This window comes from Ambystoma mexicanum, chromosome 3p (genome assembly GCF_040938575.1).
Source record: "Ambystoma mexicanum isolate Mex_15411 chromosome 3p, UKY_AmexF1_1, whole genome shotgun sequence".
NCBI lineage: Eukaryota > Metazoa > Chordata > Amphibia > Caudata > Ambystomatidae > Ambystoma > Ambystoma mexicanum.
This window is the reverse complement of record NC_090925.1, coordinates 348,549,230-348,565,035: the sequence shown is the minus strand read 5'-3', so window position 1 is coordinate 348,565,035 and position 15,806 is coordinate 348,549,230. Positions and strand designations below refer to the sequence as shown.

Below are 15,806 nucleotides of genomic sequence, written 5' to 3'. Positions count from 1 at the left end.
GTAATTGTTAAACTGAAATTTCGGCAATGTATCTGGACTGTTTTCAATTCTCTTTCTGTGCTGTTTTGGCATCGAGATTTCAATAAAATGTACTTCGCACACACAAAAAATCTCTATGAGACAAAGAGCCATGCATCGCCACACATGCTCAGTCTTTGTGGGTGTTAAGTAGTGCTTTGCAGTTCAATCCCTCGATACATTTCCCACCATGGCTGAAAAACTGCCGCTTAACACCCCGGGTCTAGACTCCCTCTCATTCTCTCTGTGGCCTAGCCACAGATATACCATCATTTACCTAACTGCAGGTTGTGACTGGGACCATACCAACCGATGATGAAATCATTTTCAAATCATTTCAGGAACATGTACAGTATGCCTTCTGTTTTTAAAATGTGTTCATCAAGACCATTTTTTTGTTGACGTCGTGTCCTAACTTTGTGTTTTGGTTTCCATTAAATCAGGGCCATCTTAAGCACTTTTGGGTCCCTGGGCATGGACATCTTTGGGGCTCCCCTCCACCAAACCAAAGGAATTAAGTGATCAAGATTATCTGGTCGCACCCCCAACTCCCCCACCTCGTCGCAATCACAACCTATAACGTATAGGTTGATATGCTCCCTCGAAGCATTCAAAATAAGCATGTTTACACCCTTTAAGTCCCCTTTGCCTCTTCATTCTTGCCCTAATCAGAATGTTAAACAAGTAGCATTTGAAGGCCAACATTAGCAGTCTACGAAGAGGTTACTTCTATTCTAGTATACATACAGGATACTTTTGATCAGAAGCATCCAGAAAGGTATGCAGCCTCCAATATTAATGCAGGACCATATGTAAAATAAACCTGTAACCCAGAATAGACAGCTACCTCACAGAATGCAAAAGTGCTCAAGCATGAAGAGAGGAGACCATTTGGAAGGCAAGAGAAAGCTACCCATACTATAGCATGGACAGTGGATGGAGATTCGAAGCTACCTGGAGGGTATCTGTATCCAGACAGACTGAGATTAGAAGTGGGACATGGTTTTCAAATAGTGTTGCCATTAGAGATCAAAAGAACACGCGCCTGTGGTGTGCAATATATCAATGCTCACTATTATAGCAGAAGCAACACTCTAGCCAATGAACCAAAGAGTGAGGCGTTTTTGACGATCATAACCTGAGAAGGAAATCACTCTGAGGGCTGACAATTTTGAAAGGTTTAAGGACTGGCAATGTTCAGAGGTTGGCAATACAAGATTAAATGAGATGCCCAGGATCACACATTGGTTATGGGGTGAAGCTGAGATTTGTGCTAACTCTGCAATTTCTGCATTTGAACAGTTTATTTTCCAGTTCTTACCATGAACTCAAATAACCTAATTTTATAAAAACAGACTTGCAAAGTGCACAAATCACATTTCCAAACATGACAATTGTTTTAAACAAAATATTATAGAAGCTTTTTTTCTCGCAAAATGGGAATTATTCTAGCTTCATTCTCTCCATCATCAAGAGAGGTATATAAGTACCAGCCTACCAATCAATTTGATTTCCCAGATGTAATCTTTTTATTTTTTATTTTAAAGCTTTAAATACTTTGAAAAAACTGGCTTGTGAAATTGCGGAAAAACGTTTCACTTTTATGAAAAAGCAAACCTTTTTTTGGGTCAAATGAGCATACCTTAAAATATGCATGTAACTGGTTGCCCCGGGTGTTGTGCCAAGATCACTGAAATTTAAGTATTGCACTAGAAATGTCATATGGTGTCTTTAATGAAAGTGTGCCCCCTTAGTCACACGTGTTTCGAGCGAGCTGACTTTGCTCTTTTTTCAAACTTGGGCACAAAGTAAACTGTTCTCACAAACTTAAGTAGCACACAAATTGGCAACACAGTTTAATGGTTGTATAAACCATTAGTGTACCCGGAGTAGCAACAGGCCAAAGCCTTGTTATTTGCCTAGCCTGGCGCAGAGAGGAGCGCAATTACCCCAAGCTCTTTCTGTACCTTAAAAAATGCTTGCACAAGGCCTACAACATCTGGTCCGCTCTCTTCTGTCTACCACCCCTTCCACTCAAATGGACTACGTATGAAAAAAGATCAAGTAATGGGCTTAACGATGTTACCAGAAAGAGAGAAGGCAAACCTCACAGAAGACAGCACAGTAAGAGATATTAGATGATTTGACCAGGATCACTGTATCATCTGCTGGCAAAGGCAGGATACAAACATGAACCCTTTGGTTCTTGAATTTGGATACTTATTCACCTCTTGGACTAACAGTTTATGCTTATCGCTGGAAGTGATTGACTAGGTTTTACATCACCCCATCTGAACAAACCCATTTCTAGACCTTCACCATACGGATTACATGTTTGTTTTTATAGCAACCTCTATCTGGTGCAGGTACCTTGCTGATAAGAGCACCTGTTGTGCTGCAAAACCAAGTACATATGCAGGCAGGTTTATAAATTGCAGTCATAGGAAAGGTTCAGCCATCCTTGCTGCAATGTACTATTCTAATCTTGTATATGAACACATATCTCTGCAATGAATGCTTAACACACTGAGCTAATTTCTGAACCATTGTGGCACTCAATGTATCAATATGAATTTCAGCTTTGGCTATTGTACACGATCAACATAATTCCCCCAGGAAGAAAAGAATGCTACAGGGGTTCCGCAGTAGTGAACACACAGACTATGTTTACCACAGTGAAGACAGAAAGCATTACATGATGGATTGGTCAAGGCAGAATATACTTGTCAACAACCGGCAGGCAATAGGATTAGAGCCCCAGCAGCATGTCATAAAATATCCTAACGTGTGCTACTTAAGCCTGGTGAACAATGCAATCTTACTTCTTTAGATCAGGCAGCCTTGTGGGGCCCTCTCCAAGGGGGGGCTTGGGGCAAGTGCCCCTTTTGCCCTCCCATAAAAACGTCTCTGCATTAAATCCTTTCACATTTTCAACCTGCAGAGTTTGCGTCCCCATTACAAATGCCATTTGATCATCCAGTTGTCAGTGATCGAAGGAGGGGGCATCAGATCATTCCGACACATGCATTGCTCCTCGTCAGTTCGAACTGAGCAAGATCTCAAAGGTTTTCTCAGGGCACATCCAGCCTTGCTCCAATTTGAGGCCCTGTGAATCAGGTAGTAGGTGCAAATCGGAGATGCTCCGGGGTCTCACCTCATGTTCTCCTCTGCAAACTTTGTGAATCAGACCTAATGAATGTATGGAAGGATTCATTGAGAGCCCAAAGAAATTGTGAGCAAAGTAAATGATCTTTTCGGAGGTCGTATGCTTGGTGCTCGAGGAGGATAAACAGTGGCACAGCAACATTTGGAGATGGTGCATCTTTGAATGGGCAGAATGAACTTTCCATAAATATTAGAACAAACCGTAGTTGAGACAATCATTTTGAGTGAAATAAGATAATAGCTGAAGACTGACAAGTGTCTCATTTTTAGCTAAAAAGACTGTCACAGCTGCATGTCACAAGAGCACTGCACCAGGAGAAATGACCAACCACAGAGGCTGCAGCGTCCTATTATTTAAGGAAAGCAGCTGGGCCAGCAGTTAATGCAAATGTCAGGAAAGGCTGTTTTTTAGCAGTGGCAGAGGAGCTGTGGACAGAATATACCATCAGAGAACAACAGGCCTGGCTAACAGCAGTGTTGCCGAGGTCAGACGTAAGTCAGAGTCTGTAAAGTAGATGTTCAGACAAGAGGAAACAAGAGGAAAGGCACAGAACAGCACAAGCAAACAAAGAAGCAGGAAAGCTGAGAAGCCCCAGAAGACAGATGGAGCAGAATTGAGGAAAAAACCTTCAGATAGCAATAACAAAATGATGGATGTGGGAAAAGGTCTCCTGTGAGGGGGAATTAAGCACAGAATAGATTCACCGCATCATCCTGCATTGCCATAGCACACATTTCTTTGTTCACATTTATTGAGTCGGGGGAAAATAAATATACAATACAGGCTCCATCTTACAAGCCGGGAGGATCACATAACACCTCACCCTTCATTGACATCCCTCTGAACAATTGAACACACTATACCCTACAGGATACTTTATCCAAACAGCACAGTCAAGATCTTATATTAAGTTTACAGACATTTGACCAAGCATAATAACACTGCTACAAGAGGTAATTTGACATGTCTATCTGCCAGGGCAGGCTTTTTGGCTTTCCTGTCTCAGCCTTCACTGATGTCTGGTCACTGAGCACCTCCCCTACGTGGCTTTACACAGTGGCCCAGAACAAGTGGTGACCAACATTTTAGGAAGCTGGAAGCAACATGTTGCTCGCCAGCTAAACGTTTGGACTCCTACACTTTGCAATAGTGCAATTTAGTTGTACCAACTAATGCACCCTCTATGTTTTATCCCTATGTGTGGTCATGTTTGTAACCCTACTTCATGTTATCAATTCAAAATGTTACTCCCTCGCTTATCCACCACCGTTTCTTGTACTATAATGCACCCCCTTTTTTAAAACTATGGTATATCAGCAACTCTCGGCTACGGCCACGAAAATAAACAAAACGCTCTACGTTTTCGAATCTCTTCCAGATGCAAGTCAAAGGTGAAGAAACCACTCGCGCTGCGCGCTTGGCCAGTAAAGTTCTCAATAATTGTCCAGATATAAAGTGTCCCAAAGTCTTCAACTAATTGGTATTCCAGTTTATTGTCTGGTAATTAAATTAGGAGGAACAGCCAACATGTGTTTCGACTAAAAAGTATTTTTAAGGGTGTACATTAGTATTTCATAAACATGTCACACCATAATAGATACCACAGTAATATTAGTTCAACATTAGATGTTTACCAGTCAGTTGTAAAATACAGATGGACACACATAATATGAAGATAGTTATGTATTACAGTTAGTTACATAACATTTATCGGTACATACCCGCAGGTAGCAGGGTTCAAGGAAGAGAAAAGAGTATTAGGCGCATACAACAATGCGTTATTCTACATGTTTAACAGTGTCTCATTGGATTTTGTGCTACATGTGCTCAATAGTGTAAAAACAGTGCTTCCAATACAGGCCTGTGCAGAGCCCCATGCATCGTGGCTGTCAATTGGTGTCCTTAAATATCCCGCCATGGTTATTTCCATGTATGTTAAATACATGTATGTTGCTGTTATTCTTGCCAAACTTTTTTTTTAAAACTTTTTTTTTGATTTTTCAGTGAACATACAAAGGAAATAAAACCGAACAAAAGAACGAGCTGTGCACCAGTTGATCTCCCACCTCCACCCACCCCCTTTTGCCACTGTTACAGAATTAGATGTGCAATTGAGTAAACAAAGAGAGTCAGATTGTCCGCAGCGTCTCATGGGTCAGTTGGATTGCCTTAGGGAAAGAAAACTAATGGGTCGAAGCGGGAGGCCCTAGTTGCAGAGGAGATTAAGTAGTTCACAATATCACGCAGCCGCATTTGGGAACTTGGTGGTTGGCCTCTTCCCCAGGTCATTGCCACTCTTCTTTTTTGCTAAAACCAAGAGGAGACCCACTAATTTTCGTGTATGAGCCGAGACCCCGCTGGTGAGTCCAAGTAGTGCCGTCGTGGGGTCTTGCTCGATAGTCTCTCCCGCAATTTCAGTTAACTTCCCCAATACCTCTCCCCAGAATCTGTCTTAATGTAGTTTGTTGGAACGCAAGTGCAGTGATAACTTATAAGGTTTGGTCGTGCATAAGAGTAGGAGGTGAAGTGTAAGCGTAGTATTGAAGCCCTATGTGGCGTGCATATGCCAGGAAGTGGCTCCCATGGTCGGCTGTGCCAGGAAGAAGTCCCATGTCTGACGCTTGAGGTAGGGGTATGGTAGCCATGGGGATTGGGTACTGCCACCTGCCAACAGATGCTGTGCCCGGGGCCGGCACAGAAGGATCCCTTGACTTATCCCTCCATGCCCCAGTTAGATGGCAGGGGCTTGTAAAAATAAGCGAGTACCTGCCCATGCCCCTTTGACTAAGAAAATGTAACATGTAACCAGCACTCAAGCACCCTGGTAGTATCATGTCCAGAAACAATGAGTTCAACAACTAAGCCTCAGGCACCCTCATAGTGAGAGGCTAATCAAGTCATGTTTAGGACTTTTAATATCAGGTTGCTCTCACTGTGTGAACAAAATCAGGGTCCCGCTAGTCATGGTACTTGTGATCCTTTCCCTGTAGATCAAGCACAAGCCACAGCAGCCACGGATAAAGGGGAGCAAGAGCTGGATCCAGGAAGAGCGAGGAAGGCGCATGTGAGAAATCCTATCTGTGCCACGCAGAAGATCTAAGATGGTTTCAGAGGTTCCCACAGGAGTGGGGGTGTCTGGAGACAGCAAAGGAGCGGGTTTGGAGAGAGCTGGATGCACAAACAGTAGGAGCTAGAGTCGAAGAAGGAGCAGGAGAAATATAGCTTTAGAGAGAGGGATAGGAGGGGTTGCTGAGTAAAGAGCAGTAAAAACCAAGGAGGAGGTGAAGTGTAAATAGGAGATGAGGAAGTGAGTAGTGGAGAAAAGAAGATTTGGAACATCAAAGGGAGTCAGGATGAGACTTGAAAAGACCTCTTTGGAGAAGTGGAAAGTTGTAAGGAGAAAGTCAGAGATGGAGAGAAGGGGAGTCGAGACAGGTGAGGAGGGGCTGAAGTTGTGAGGGAGAAAGAGCAGGTAAGCTACAAGACTGAGTTGAGGAGGGCTAGAGGAATAAAGTACCTTTTAGATCATCTAGTCCATGCAAGAAGAGTGAGTAGTGGTGTCCAGAAGAGAGGAGGAGGAGGCCAGGTCCTCTTAGACACAAGATGAGATCATTCAGAATTGTCAAGGAGATAGACATGGATGAGGTGTTAGGGGCTAGAGCCACCAACCCATGACAGAAAGGAAGGGTAAGTAGCCTAACTGAGGACACAGTCAAGAACAGATGGTCAACCACCTGATGGAAGCTATTGGATTTGTGTGTCACAGCCCTACTTTCCACCACACTAGGGGTTTAAATTGCGAGCAGACATGCAACCTCAAAACCCTGGAAAAAGGATCTCCCAGGAGTTCAGGATGAGAAGCAGTGGATCAAACCAATGGAACCAGGAAATAAAGAAAGAACGGTTGGGACAAGACTGATTAGGAAGTGCATATATGTCGGAGGAAGGGCTTATCAGATTGGGGATTGTAATGCTTGGGGAATTTTTGTTGTCTCAATTTCCCCCAAAGTAAAGGCCTCCTGTTGTGGAATTATATGTGTAACTGTGCACACGTGTGTAATGAACCTGAATAAATTCAAATCTTTTAATCCCTACTTCTGTGCCAGCCTCATATTGATCCTGTGACGGTTTGTGGCAGATGGTATCAGAAGTGAGATTAATAGAGGCTGACCAAGAAGTCCCACCATGCGCAGCACTGAGGTCATATCAGCTAGCAAAAGGGCTAAGCACCCCTTTAAAGTAGCCCCAGTTTCGGCTGGCTACAACTTACAGCATTGGTATTGGTGAAGTTGTCTGACACCCAAACCACCACGTGGCACATGACACCCATAGAAGTGTCCATACGGATCCTGAGAATAAGCTATCCAGAGAACTTAATGTAGTTTGTTGGAACATTGACTACTAAAACATCAAGATAACATAGATTGGTCCAACTTTATTTCTGTATATGATATAATTTGTTTCCAGAAATCTGGCCTACGGGAGTATGGAGGAGAATGCTAATATTGAAATTCCCACGGCGAAACCAAAGGGTGCCAGAGGGCGTCTGAGTGGGGAGCTGAGAATATAGGAAAAACTGTGCTGAATGCGCAGGTTGATATTTTCGCCCATAAAAGCACTGGCCTACTGTGTCTTAAAATACAATTATCTAATCAACATTGTCTGTTCCTGGTAAATGTTTACAATCACCCTTATGGAAACAATGCTCCCCAGACATTACTTAATCTTGAAACCGTTCTGCATGGGTTCTAATTTTGCACGCAACGATACACATGGGTTCTAATTTTGCACGCGGCGATCTGAGCTTGGCAGGCTTTGATCTGTATGCTGCAGTACGGAGAACAGAGAGAAGCCAAGGTCCATACATCCGGCAAGAAGATGGATGAGCAGAGAGGTAGGTCCATGCGTGCCGGGCATCAGAAGTGCGGACCTGAATATCCTAGGCACAAGCCAGGATGGCCACTCTTAAATACGAGCAAGGGATTTGTTCTGATCCTGGGTGACTTCAGTTTGCAATACAAACATCAGCATGAACTATTGGAATATCTGGAAGAAGAGGATCTAATGTGGGACATACCCATTCTACAGCTGGCTAAACCATCCCGTCAATACAAAATAAAACCTAGAAACAGCACAATGTTATGTAGAATGGGTGTGAGGGCGTGCAATTGATGTGATGTGCTCCCGGGAGCCACGTACAAAAAGGTAAACTCTAAGAGTCATATTGATTATATTCTCTTAGATATGTGGCATTGGGAAATCGCCCAGGAATAAAAGTGCTATCTAGAACGGAAAGGGATCACTTCCCGATCTCGATTGCTCTTAACATTATCACCCCAACCAGAAAGAAAGCTTCTGCCCCTGACAACTCTGTCCTTTCTTCTTCCAATAACAGGAAGAGACTGAAATGGGTTGCAATCAATTTTGAAGTCATCATGCAACATATTTCCTCAGGTATATTGCCCTATATGGAGATAGCTTTTGCCCACGGGCCCGATAATGACGGGAAGCTCTGAGAATTGAATGATAAAATATCAGAACTGTTAAATTATCATCGGACCCAACAGTCCAAAACATCAGACGCTAAGAGAATGCATAAACGTAGCACTGGTTGGTTTGATTTAGAACGTAGAACCAAAAAGCTTGATTTATTAACCATATTAAAATTAGCCAGCCGGTTTGACCAGCGGTGGCTACCTATTATTAGGAAAAAAAATAAGGAACTGGTAAACCAAAAAGAAGAAGCTAAGTCAATCACTTGATGGGAGAATGTGATTACTGCTACATGAATGAAAGATCAAAAAGCCTTTTGGCAAATTGCCTAACTAGACGATCGAGATGAGGGCAATACCTTTTAGTTTGCCATCACTCAAGACACCTGGTACAACCACTTTTCCAACCTCCATAAAGAGGATGGATTGGCTTTTCCTTTATCCAGGGAGAAACGAGAATTTGTTGTTGGAGACAATGAGGGGGGCCACCTAGTATTTTCACTAAAGGAGGTAGGCATTGCTGTAGTATCTCAGTGCGGGGGGGGGGAGGCAGCTGAACCCGATAAAAGTCTGGTGGATGTTTACAAGCTAAAACAAAAGAAATGGGTCTCTTATCTCCAGCTTGTGTTCAACCTTTTCTGCAGGATAAACAGAGCCCCCCCCCATGCCCAGTCTCAGGCAGAGATTGTCCCCATGTAATAGAAGGGGGTTAAGGATGATCCAGGCAACTATCGCCCCATCTCCCTAGTTGATGCTACAGGCAAGATATTTGGCAAATCAGTCCATAAAAGACTAGAGGAATGGGCAGAAGAATCCAACTGCATCAGTAACATCTAAGCAGGCTTTGGGAGAGGAATCCGTACAACAGACCAGGTCTTCAAACTTGCTGCCATGATAGAGAAGTATGTCGTTCTGGGTTCTGGCATGTTGAATGTACTCTTTGTCGACCTTAAGACAGCTTTCAATGGTATCCCCTGTTCTGAGCTGTGGAAGACACTACAAAACAAGAATACCTCTAGCTCCCTGCTTAGTGCTATCTTGCTGCTATACATCGGAAACACTGCCATGGTTAGATGTGGGAGCAGGGAAGAGTGTACTAGGCAGTTCTCAGTAGAGAAGGGGTGAGACGGGGCTGTGTGCTGGCCCCAACTCTCTTTTCTATCTATTTTAATGACATTGTTAGCTATCTAGCGATAGGTCTTGTTGATCCACCTAGCCTAGAGGGGAATAAATCAACATCTTCATGTTTGCGGATGATGCAGTTCTTTTATCCCGAACGCCCTGTGGTCTCATGTTGTGCAGTTTGTTAGGTTTTGTGAGAAGGGCTGAATCGTCAACACTAGCAAAACTAAATGTATGCAAAACACACTAGTATAACCATCCAAATCCGAGGTAGACAAAGTTACGTCATTTGATTATTTGGGTTTTAGATTGTCAAATGGCAAGTGGGGCAAACATATTGATAAAGGCCATTTATCACAGTCTCGCAGCTGCACATCTATCGTGAACTTCACTAAGAAGTTTGTTAACAATGATTCAATCCCTCCATGGAAATCTATAGGTATCAGGCTGTTGGGGCAGTCACTTAAGGAGCAGAACTGTGGGGCCATTATAGACTCACTTGCATAACAACTACAGAAAATACTTATTTTATTAAATATACTAATGCTCTGTACAACTCTGCCCAACCTACTACTGCACCTTTAATTAGGATTGACTAGTGTAATTGCCCTTAAACCACTGCTATTCTGGGCCAGGTTCTGGTCCAATCAATAGATGGGGACTTACCGTGAAGTTCTCATGGCCCTGATCAGCTGTGAAGGAGCCAACTGGCTCCCATGGTTGGCCTACATTCGGTCAAAATTGTATCTTTTTAATTGAGAGCATCTTTGGCTTATTCAGGGAAATAGCAATATCTTAATCAAAGACGCCTCATAGAGAACAGGCACAGACAAAAAAAGGCCACCGATTATTTATCCTTGACTGCCGGATGGACCTATTTGACAATTAAAACTACATGGAACTGTGAGAGCTACATGATGGATATTAAATCCCACTTGCGCGCTTCATTTTCATGAAATTCCATTTTAATATCCTCCCTCTAGCGCACCTGACAAACCTATGGTATAAAACAGAAAATGTTTGCTGCCCTTTTTGTGAAGGGATTATCGAATCTCGCCAACATTTTCTGTTCATCTGCCCAGGGTACTCCAAAATCCATATAGGCAACCTAGGACCTTGCATTAAGAACCACAGAGTACGAACATTACCGAAACCTTGTGCAGGAGTTCTTTCCTCCCGGATGTGGTGTTTGCTGTATTAGATAGCTAAGGCCTGGAGAAGGAGAGAATCCAAACTCGAAACTCCCTGATCAATGACTTTATGTTGTTGGTATTTTCAAGACTTCTCAAGACCTTTCTTCATCGTTACTGCTTAAGCAAAATGGATTTATATTTATGTTATGTATTTTTGGTATATATGTAAAGGGATTCTTATATGAATGTTATTTAACTGTCTGTTTGATTTCATGGTCTTGTACCAAAATAAAGTACTTTCTGAAAATATATATATATTCTTGACCTTCTCCTAGGGCCAACCCTTCATGTGCCCCCATCGACCCTCTATCCCACCACATAGTGAAACTCATAGCTCCCAGTGTTGCTCCATATCTTAATTCCCTCTTCAACTCCTCTCCTGACAGTGCCACTTTTCCATCATCTTACAAGTCGGCTACTGTCATCCATGTCCTTAAGAAACCTGGCTTAGATCTCAACTGCCCTGCCAACTTTCGTCCCATCTCTATTCTACCTCACTATTCCGGAATGCGAGAGCGTGCAGTTTTCAACTGACTCACTGAGTTCATTGACACACACAACCTCTGGCATCCTCTTCAATCTGGCTTCCGACCTCTGCACTCCACTGAGTCAGTTCTCCTCAATGTCCGCAAATACATCTCTTCTGATCGTCATGCTAACGGTTCATCTATTCTTATTCTTCTCGACCACTCTGCTGCCTTTAATACCGTCAACCATTCTGACCTTCCCTCACCACCACCTCTCATAGGCATCAGTGACAAGGCCCTTGCTAGGTTTGCTTCCTATCTCATCCCAGACACTTCCAGGTGTCCTGGAACAGCCTTACCTCCCCACTCACCTCCCTTACTGTTGTGTGTTCCCCAAGAGTCAGTCCTGGGCCCACTTCTTTTCACTCTCTATACCGATGTTGTTGGCATCTTGATCTCCTCCTATGGCTTCTCCTATTAACTCTTTGTTGATATGACACTCAGATCTTTTTTACCTTTCCATTCTTATCTGATGAGCTATGGTCAAAAATGTTTAACTCTCTCCCCGTCATCACATACTTGATGGCATCTCACTTGCTCATTCTCATCTCCACTAAGACTGAAGTTCTCTACTTTCCATCCAAACACTGCGCTGCTTCTTCCTCTCCCCCTCTTTTATTTATTCTTCTCTCCTGACTACCTTCTCTACTCTGCTTCTGCACGCAACCTTGGTGTCGTCCTCGACACATCTCATAACTTCTCACTCTTGATCTCCAAATCTGCCACTGCAGCAAGACTTAATCTCCTCAACATCAGAAAAATATGACATCTTCTTCCCTTCAACACTGCAGAGCACCAACTCTCCTCTTTAGTGCTATCTTGATCTGATTACTGTGCCAGTGTACTCTAGGGCCTTCCCAACTCTGCTTTTTCACCTCTCGACAATGTCCTCAATTTTGCTGTCCATACACTTCAACTTTCCCCGCGTTACCTCCACCTCCCCAGCCCGTCGTCATTTTGGCTAGTTATCTATGAGACAGAGGGTAAAGTATAAACTCATTATCATTATCTTCAAAACTATACACAGACTTCCCTCACACTGCCTAGTGGCCCATCTCACTCCCTACTATCCCCCTCGCTTCCTACGATCATACTCGGCTCATCACATGTCCTGTGCGCTCCCTCTGTTTTCCGCTCTCGTCCTCTCCTCTCCTCTCTGCACTGCTACCACTCTATCTCTATTTAAATGGAACCTCCTAGCTCTCCTTCTTTCTGAAGAACCACTTGCATAGCAATCTACGCCACCACATCTCACCTGTTCTCCTCTCCCTACGACAATCCCACAGCACTTATCCCTTACCCCTTCATCCTAAAATGTTGCACTTCCACCTCCATCCCGTTCCTATATCATGCTCTACCGTCCTTGTACCTTGTTCACGTTTCTACCTCCCCAGCATTATTTGGTCTTATATCCACATCCTCTCACCCATTGTTAAGGACACTGGTCCTCCGCTCTGTAAATCAATGTTAATAGGGTTTGTAAGCATTTTTGTGCCATTATTTTCTCTGTAATTTTCATTACCCAGGCAAAAGGTTACACTCGTAGTAATGTGCAGGGACCTTACGCCAGTGAATTTGTAAGGTCCACTGAACAGCTACTTGGAGGTGCTGCCTATGGCAGCGGCGTAGGGTGGTTGTGTGGCTGTGTGGGGTGTGGTGTGTTGTGAATTTAGCAGTGCATTCTGTACTGGTGGGGAGTGTAGTGCAGTCATAGGTCAACAATCTGAGGAGGCAGTAGCTGTCAAGCTCTCCAATAAGAGTTCCTCATCCATCCCTGCTGTGGCGCTACTCTCGTAGCCCATTTTCACTATGCAAATCCTCTTTGGGGTTGAAGATGAGAGTCCTGTATATGGCGGTATTGGGAGAAATAACGCTGGGTAAGAAGATGGCACTGGTCACGAGGAATCAGCATCCTGAATAGATCATCACGCATGCGCTGGAGGATAGTGGTGCTACACAAACCCTCCAGTCTTTATTGCACATGTGTGCACTGGCAAGAAGGGCACTACCAGACCAATCACAGAGGCCAGCAAAAGGAGGAGTTAACCGCCAGCACCAATGCTTCGCTACTGATCCTGAGAGCAGTTGTTCTCCACCTTGGGATCGTCCACTCTTCAAGCGGTTCTTACCGTGAATTTGTCGGTTTCCCTCGAGTCTTGAGCAATCATCAGGTCTTTCAATTGTTTCTCCTGCACTGGCTCACTGGAGCTTGTTTTGAAGCAGCTTTATTAAAGATCCTAACTCGCACTATAATGTGAGTCCAAGCCTCTCTTGGTTTGACCCGTGAGAGTATCTCGTCAATGAGCTCTATATATAAGAGAAGAAGCCATCAACCTCTCAAAAGCACTGTGTATACCTTCTGAATTAGCAGCTGTTCTGCAGGGGGCCAAGAGACATGAATCTTTGGATAACCATGCTGACCTCATTCTATATGTCTGCCTTATCCCTTAGAGATAGGAACTGAAAGGGGTATTGCCTTCTTCATTACTTCTACCATGTGTGGAGATCTCTAGATAGCCACTGAGATCCTATGATGAGGTTCGGTGGGCATCGCACTGCAGAGTAAGCGGAACAAGGCTATTTAACCCCAACCGTGTCTAAGTAGACTTGTGAGACTTCAGTGTGTGTGTGTGTGAGTCTGCAGGGGTGTACGTCTTACCTTGTATGGTTTTCAAAATGCCTTCCAGCTGCCCGATAGCAGTGTCAACCTCTGGGCACAGCTTGAGAGGGAAGCAAAGAAGAAGCGTTATTATCACCAGGAAGATTGGACTCTACAAGGTTTCTCCTCTGGACACACTCCGTTTTCTGATCATCTTCACCCCAGACTTCACTCAGTTACTCAATGCTCACTTTTAACACTCCTCACTCTTCACACACCTCACATGACACATTATCCATCCCTCTTTCCTCACAAACATCTCCCCCACATGGTCTGTATGCACCATGCTGCTCACACCTCAGCCCTTCAAACCCTATAGTGCATCACATCTCTCACCCCTCAATATCTTACACCCATTTAACTAATTTAATAGCTCACACCTAGAATTCCCTCTAGACGGCTGCACAAGGAGACTTGAGAAAGGCTCCACCGAATAAGATGACTTACATTTGCATTGAGCTGGCCTCGCAGGGGGCCTTCCAGAGCTCCTGTAAATAGGTTGTACAGCCAGCTGCAGACAGGGGGAGAGAAAAAGGTGAGTAGTTGATGGGAATTACATCATTCAGGAAAGGAAAGGAAACATACTTTGTCTGCAGCACATTACCTCGCTCCACCATGGAAGGTGACATGGAGGCCTCCAACATTGGAGCTGCAGCCGGCATTCCACACCGCTGGCCGTCCACTCTCATCATGGGTCACTCCCAGAACAGCCGAGATGGTCAGGCCATCCACAGAGAGGTCAAATGAGCCGCTGTCCCGTCTGTAGAGACAAGCCATTTTTGACCGCGGATAAGGAAACTTATGATTCACTGAGTTGCTCGCGTAGCCATAATTTCATAAATATATTAATAAAGAAAATGACACGCAGCCTAAGGCCTTTGCCAGGAATTGAACCACGCAATCCAAAGCAAATAAATCTAGTTGGCTACTTAAACGTATAACAAAGCACTAAAACACAGGCAAGCGCCACATGGATACAATCACAAAGAATGATGATGCTTCGCCTTACCCGGTCATTTCAATGCTGGACTCTACTCCCTACAGTTGATGTTCCGATTATTTTGTTAGTAACAGCTGCCCTACCTGTGGTCTATACTTAAGGGGTCACACTTTGTCCCACCCTATACAAGATTAATGAACCACAACGTCTTAGAGGCGTATAAGGGAACGATACTAAAACACAGGAAGGTAAGTGCTTGGCACTGGTCTATATGTGGAAAGGAATGCGAAGGTGGGTTCCAGTCAGCACACGTGTCTGAACATTGCAGGTCTGGGTCTGAGTGTGGTAGGTGTTGGTCTGACAGTGGCCGCCGCAGATCTCATGGTGACAGCCATGGGCATGAATACGACAGCAGGCGGCCTCAACACAGAGAGAATGGGTTTGAACATTCAGGAATTGGTCTAAGCCTGGCAAGAATGGGTCTGAACATGGCATGAATGGGCTGAAACAGGGGAAATGTGGGAATGAATGCAGCAGTCATGAACCTGAACGTGGCAGATTGAGAATGAATGCAACAGGCATGGGCCTTTATGTGGAGGTGCATGTCTGAACCTGATTGGTGTGGACGTGAACTTGGTATGCATGGGTTCTAATTTTGCACGCTGCGAACTGAGCTTGGCCGGCATTGA

The 15,806-nt window shown here is 44.1% G+C and overlaps 1 protein-coding gene across 2 annotated transcripts in view; it reads right to left on the bottom strand.

Moving 5' to 3' along the window:
• Nucleotides 1-15,806, bottom strand: part of LOC138580432 (bactericidal permeability-increasing protein-like) — a 279,140-nt gene that overhangs the window by 132,189 nt on the left and 131,145 nt on the right. For both annotated transcript variants that reach the window (XM_069650973.1, XM_069650972.1), the window contains exons 5-7: nucleotides 14,782-14,937; nucleotides 14,625-14,688; nucleotides 14,178-14,238 (exon numbers count right to left, since the gene is read on the bottom strand). In XM_069650973.1, coding sequence (XP_069507074.1) covers nucleotides 14,178-14,238; nucleotides 14,625-14,688; nucleotides 14,782-14,937 — 281 coding nt within the window. The remainder of the gene's footprint in view (nucleotides 1-14,177; nucleotides 14,239-14,624; nucleotides 14,689-14,781; nucleotides 14,938-15,806) is intronic.